The following is a 6,497-nucleotide window of genomic DNA, read 5'->3' on the forward strand; positions in this document are numbered from 1 at the left end:
TATTTCAAACTAATGTGAGAACATCCCGAGTTTTATCCACCAATCGTAAATAAAAAGACCAACTTATTGAATTTGAGTCAGAAATTTGAGAAAAAAGTCATAACTGAGATTCTGAGAGAAAGTCCGACATTTTAGACAAAAGTCAAGATTTTGAGAAAAAAGTAAGAATTTGTGAAACAATCTGACTTGTCATCAAAATACTACTTTCGAATAAAAGTAAGAATTGAGAAAAGAAGAAAAAAGTTGAGATAAAGTTAAGATAAAAAAAAAGGCTCATAATTCCCTTTTTATATCTATTTCAAACTGCTGAGAGAACATCCATAGTTTTATCCACCAATTAGAAAATAAAAGGACCAACTAATTGAAGCACAGGATTAAAAAAAACAGTCTTTGCTTTTAGAATCTCTTTATTAGTAAAACATGAGATTGGAGAGGACTGAAAGCTCTCAACATGACTCAAAGCAAAGTAAACGACGTGTCAGATCATTCTCATCTCCAGGATCCTCTTTCCTTGCATGTGAGCCGTCACTGTGAGAGGCAGCATGTGGAAAAAGCCTTTGTTGAATTCCTCCACGGTTTTGAAGCCCATCCCCTCAGAAAGGACTTCAGTCTTTCCGTAAACTTCCTGTAAACCATCTTCAGACTGCACCTGCAGGTGAGCGTTTGTCTTGTTGGTGCGGAGTAATGTGATTACTTTAATCTTCCTGGTCTGCAGAGGAGCAGCACTCTGAGCCTGGACAAACACACAAATCAAAGTTATACCAACTCTCAGATAAGATAGGACTTTATTTATCCGTTAAAACTGTACACGAACAGAGCAGTAAAAAGAGCAATTAAATAACTACAGGAAACAGACGCTCACATAATTAACGTCAAATACTGAACAGTGACGAGCGGTATTTAGTAGTACAAAAACAGTAGTGGCAGATCCATAATCGCACGTATAGAACATTATTAATAATAATAATAATAATATTGCACATGCTATATAGCAGAGAGTGATGGTCATGGTATTTATCTTGCTCATAGTGGTGGTGTGGAAGTTCTCAGTTCCATTTACTGAAGGGAGTTATAGAGTTTGATAAAGTATTTAAATCAGGGGCGATTAACCCATTTTAGTCCAGGAGTCACATCATCGTCGACAGTTTGAACCCGGAAATGTTGAGTACCACCAAGTTTTAAGGTAGAAATGTATAGTAGTGTCTTCGGCACATAGAAACTGCCGGATAACCTGCGTGGGGACAATTTGCACAATTACCATAAGTTGCGTTAATTAGCATATGCAGACAATATTTACAAATGGTTTGGCCCATTTTGGAGTTTTGGGGTTATTGAGACGATTTCTGACAGTTTTAGGATCAGAGAAGTCAGTTTGAACCAGAAAGTGTCCATTCCTGTACTCTTTGGGCTGATTTTGGTTCTATTTGAAAGATTTAGTCGACAAGAGGAAAAAGTCAGAATTTTGAGATTTTCAGGAAAAAGTCTGAATGGTAGCGCTGCAGCAGGCATTGTGTATGAGAGAAATGAAAAGAAATAAACGATCCAAAATGTAAACATCTCAAATAGAAATACAATTTTATTAAAAGGTAGAAAATATACAAGTTGAATTACGAATTGACCGTAGCAAAATATAAAGCATGGTATCATACATGAAGTGTGTGATGATGCTTCTGTCACGATTCTTGTGTTGTGTCTCGTTTTTAGTTTGGTGTGTTTGGTAGTGGGTGTTTTTCTGTTCTCCTTGTCATGTTTTCCTCCCTGTGTATTGTCTGGTCTCTCTCCCTGTGTTTTCCTGTCTGTCATTAGTTTCCCTGGTGTGTCTAATTTCCTGATTGTTTTCACCTGTCACCCCTTCTGTGTCTCTCCTGTGCTCATCAGCGTCAGCCCCGCCCCTGATTGTTCCCACCTGAGTCTTGTTGTTATGTGTTTAAATTCCCCAGTCTCAGTGTCAGTTCATCTTGTCTCTAGCCACAGTCAGGTCTATGCTCTCTTCGTGCTCTTGTAAAGTTTTGTGCCTCACCACGTGAGCGATTTTCATTTTAATAATAATAATAATAATGGATTACATTTTTTATTAGAGCGCTTTTACAGGTGCTCAAAGCGCTTTACAAATACACATTACACATATCAGACATGTAAGAGTCATTACTGTGGACATTACCCACAGGAGCAAATGCGGGTAAAGTGTCTTGCCCAAGGACACTACGACCTGACACGGTGGCGGCCGAGGCGGGATTCGAACTGGAGTTCACCAACGCCCCTTGATCTGATGACCACTGCGCCAAAACCGCCGGTTTTTGTTTTTATTTTTATTTTGTTCTTATTTTTTTGTCATCTCAGCTAGAGATTCGAAAGTGACAATTTTTTGCTCATCTTGCTTTTTGTTTTGGAAAATAAAGTATCTTACCAATACTTTACCTCTGTCTCCCGGGTCGTGCAATTGGGTCCTACCTCCTAAGTGCCTGAGTTCTTAACAGCTTAGTTCAATTCTCACACTTTCAGGATCAACCATGTCAGTTTCGTGTCCCCTAAAACTTTCAAATCGACCCAGAATTACTCAAACAAAAGTACAAATATGGTCTCTTTCTGGTTAAAACTGTCATTTCTGACCCTGAAAACGTCAGAAATGGATTCAGCTTCCCCAACTATACATTTCTATCATGTCACTTTGGGGTCTCAACATGTCCGGGGTCACACCAGGACTATTTCCTTTGTTTTAGTGTAAAACAACGACATTCTGATAATGTCCACATCTCCTGGACTCTCTTCTTCCAGGACATCATGAACCACCTGACTCTTCTGGAGAACAGTACCTGATGTCCTACCTTTGGCTTCATTGTGTCTCCGGCTGGTTCCTTCTGTTGAGGCTCCACAGCTCTGACTGGAACCTTCTGAATAAAACACCACATTTAAAAAAGTACCAAAGACTTTCCAACGTTAGATTCTTTCTCCCACCAACTTTCAGAAACATCGGGCCAGTGGTTTCTCTGTAATCTTGCTAACAAACAAACAAACAAACAAACAAAACAACATCTTTCAACTACCTTTGGATTTGGGAGGAACCAGGCTGGGTTCAGGGTTAAGCCTCGACCCATGATCTGGGTTTCACCGGAAACCTCTGAACAAACATGAGATTTAAAAAAAAAAAACACATTCAAAATCTTCCTGCCCCCATTTTGTGTGTGTGTGTTTACCAGCTGCAGGTTTCTTCTTCTTAGGCGCTGCTCCTGAGTCAGCTGCAAGTTTGGTCCCTGTGAAAGTAGAGGCTCTAAATATCACCTGAACATGATCCCTCTTTAGGAGATCCTCAGAGATGTTCAACAGCATTGATCCCATTGGTCTAAAATAAGGCCTTAATTAGGGTTAGAAGAGTTAAAGCTCACCTTATGCTATATTTGAACAATATATTACGGGGCCATATCTATACAAAACATGTCTCTGAAGTGTTTTGCTTAAGACACCAAACAGATCACTCGTTGTAGCCTCAGCCCCCTCTATTTCAGCCCCGTTACTAAAGTGTGCGGAAACATTTACAAACCACCGGTTCATCAAGCCTCAAAATAAATTTGACATGTCACTCACAATTTCTCACTAATAAATCATGTGTTACTGAGACCTGGCATCAGCCAGAGGCCTATTCAGTCCTGGATGAAATGAAAACGTGCACTGGAACGTGCACGGAACTGCTACGAAATAAGTGAAAGAGTTATTTAAAACGTTTTGAGAAGGAGGTCTGGCTCTCGCCCAACACGACCCCCGCTGAGCTGACTTTTTTTTTTCTCGCGGAGTTTCAGCAGCTCCTTCATGTCTTCGAGTGGCTGCTGCACGGCGGCGTCCAGCCTGGGCAGGAACTTCACCAGGTTGTCGATGACTGCGATGGATCCCTCGGTGCCGTAGTACTGGATGATGACGCTGGGCATGTCGCCCCGCACCCGCCCCTCCTTCAACCCCTGAGGGATCTTCTCCAAAAGACACAGAAGTTTCCGAAAATGTTCCTCCGTCAGCTCGTCCAGGATGGAGCTCAGCGCCGTCCTCCACTTCGTCTCCAATTCCTTCAGGTCCATCTGAGCACAAACAGGAGGAGGTGTGAGGTAACAGTCTGTTTGAGCTTCCCTCTGCTAAACAGTGACACCAACAGCAGTGGTGGCGTTAGACTTTTCGTTGTTCGTCATTTTGACGGACAGGATCTTAACATTTCCGTTATAATCCATTATTACCCGTCATTTAACTTTTCATGTTTGAATGATGAGACATGTTTAATGTTTATGTTTGGGTACTAAGCAGACACTAATGTTCATTCTTTTAAATAATTCATACGATGTATAGGATTAACAATAAATGATCTGAATTGACCTGCTGTAGCCTGAACTCAAGCCTTCCTCCTGGTCGGCACGGACCTACACCGCGTGCTCTCTCGGGCGTAATCAAACGGATCGAGAGCATCGGCGTCGCGAGACCCTTTTCACGGGGGCACGTGCCCCCCTGTAGATCTGAGGTGCCCCGGTATGCCTGGGTCACTTTTTTTTAAATTAATTTATTAATTTATTCAGGGTCGAAATGGCGACACGCCCGCACGCCCGGGTCTAGTAACTTTCCTATCGGACTAGTAACTCTATGCACTTGCCTGCCCGTGTGTCTGGTAACTTTATAACCCCTTTGCACGGAGCGTCTTTTACAAGCATTGTGGCCGTCAATGCGAACTCAATTTTGCTACTGTAAACCTCTCTTGCACAGCATAAGACTAGTCCTATTCAGCACACGCTGCTTTCATTTGTTTATTCGAATGTTTTTTGTCCCTTCTGATAACCCGTAGTGTTGATGCGTGTTTTGCCTTGGTAGTTCAGGATACCATGAAATAAAGCTTGCGGTCAATCTGGTAAGCAACGTAATCTTACGATGAACATAATCTTAGTTTTAGAAGTGAAGGTCACACAGGAGTAGGCTATATATTTTAATGAGTTTGCCTGGAAGCTAATCGTATAGGCTACACTGTTAAATGTTATGTGATATGTATAAATAGCACTTTTTAATAATTTATAAAACATAATAGACTAGGCTAAATGGATGGAGATGTGAATAGCAGTGACATGCGCTGAGGTTCGTGGCTGGTGAGGCACTGACAGTTTCAGTGTCAGATTTAGAAATATATAAACCCAAGTATCTTAAATCACGAAATCTATTATTGAGGTGAAACATTTTCAAAGAAATGTGGCTTTGAACGTGAGTAGTCGATGGAGTTATCCTAACCGTCTTTTGAAACATACCTTTTAGCTCCGGCGTTGGTTTCCCATTATTTATCACTTCACGATTTGATTGATTTGATAGTATTCTGTATTTTAGTATTTAGTATCTTGTAAATGGACATCAGAAAGTTATTCGCTCGGAGCAGGGATAAAGCAGCAAGGAGAAATGAGAGAGGTAAGCTAGGTAACAAGGCAACCCAAACCACTTTTAGGTAACAACCCACAAGTTGAGTTCACCACTGGTCACTAGCCTAACAGTTACATATCTGTCCAGACAAAGAGGAGCAGCAGAGTGTCGGAGGAGGTGAAGGAGAGAGGGATGTTGATGAGCACGAGCAGAGGTGATATGGCTATTAATTTAATATTAATTAGGAATAACTGCAAACAGGTTATACACAAGTAACCTTACATCTGCATATGTAAAAATGTAGATAATGAAAATGCAGACATTAGACTGTAATATGTTCATGTTGTTTCAAGACTCAGTGCAGCAGAGTGCAGAGGAGGAGAGGAGGAGATTGAAGGGACACAGGAAGGGATGACACTGAGAGATGACACTGACAGGTGAGAGTGAGACTCAGCTGACAATGTAGTTAGCTACTGTAAATGTCCCTACTTATAGATGTGATGAATGTTATTTGAACTTTTAATGGTTATCTGAGGTAACTATTGAGCATATGATTTTTTTGTACGTTGCACCAGACAGGAGAGTCAGAGGGCAGAAGAGATTGAGCTGGTTGAGGCAGGGGAAAGGCAGAGAGAGAAGGAAGGACAACAAGAGACAGACAGGCCGGAGAGATCACACCCCAGAGATGAGACTGAGAAAACAGTTGCCACAGTGGCAGAGAACATTAGACTGGGGGCAAGAGAAAAAAGCAGTGTCCACAATCTTGAGGGACATACAAGTGATCTTGGGGGAAAGGAGTCTGGCCCAAACCAAGTTAAGTTGTCAAAATATCCCCAGCACAACTTTGGTGCAAAGAATCGATCATTTAACGCCAACTGGTTTGAAAGCTTTACATGGCTGGAATATTCCAAGGCTAAAGATGCAGCGTTTTGTTTTCCCTGTAGAATATTTGGGAAACATTTGAAGAATGACACCTTTGTAAACACTGGCTTTCAAAATTGGAAAAAAGCTCTGGATGTCTATAGAGAGCATGAGAAATCACCAGCACATAAGGCAAGCATGCAGTCTTGGTGTAGTTATAAAGCCAGTGAGGCTCATGGCAGTGTTGTCGACCATTTGGATTCTGC

The 6,497-nt window shown here is 41.4% G+C and overlaps 1 protein-coding gene and 1 long non-coding RNA gene across 2 annotated transcripts; one reads left to right on the top strand and one right to left on the bottom strand.

Moving 5' to 3' along the window:
• Positions 1-389: 389 nt before the first annotated feature.
• On the bottom strand, positions 390-4,434 carry LOC307017668 (uncharacterized protein). The gene is made up of 6 exons (XM_079647356.1): positions 4,354-4,434; positions 3,770-4,064; positions 3,195-3,251; positions 3,045-3,118; positions 2,814-2,891; positions 390-733 (listed from the first exon to the last, which is right to left on the bottom strand). Exons 2-6 carry the CDS (start codon positions 4,062-4,064, stop codon positions 479-481), a joined length of 759 nt encoding a protein of 252 aa, XP_079503482.1. The 5' UTR covers positions 4,354-4,434; the 3' UTR covers positions 390-478.
• Positions 4,435-5,097: 663 nt separating this feature from the next.
• LOC307018064 lies at positions 5,098-6,485 on the top strand. The gene is made up of 4 exons (XR_013802328.1): positions 5,098-5,418; positions 5,518-5,584; positions 5,724-5,807; positions 5,946-6,485. It is a non-coding gene; the product is annotated as an uncharacterized lncRNA (long non-coding RNA).
• Positions 6,486-6,497: the final 12 nt, after the last annotated feature.

The sequence above is a fragment of the Notothenia rossii genome, assembly GCF_949606895.1.
Source record: "Notothenia rossii genome assembly, chromosome: 9".
Lineage (NCBI taxonomy): Eukaryota > Metazoa > Chordata > Actinopteri > Perciformes > Nototheniidae > Notothenia > Notothenia rossii.

Coding starts and splice junctions, on each gene's coding strand:
- LOC307017668 (XM_079647356.1), bottom strand. CDS start 4,064: ATGGACCTGAAGGAATTGGAGACGAAGTGGAGGACGGCGCTGAGCTCC. Junction 3,119..3,194: donor GAAGAAGAAACCTGCAGCTG/GTAAACACACAC, acceptor ATGTTTGTTCAG/AGGTTTCCGGTGAAACCCAG. Junction 734..2,813: donor AGCCAAAGGTAGGACATCAG/GTACTGTTCTCC, acceptor GTGTTTGTCCAG/GCTCAGAGTGCTGCTCCTCT.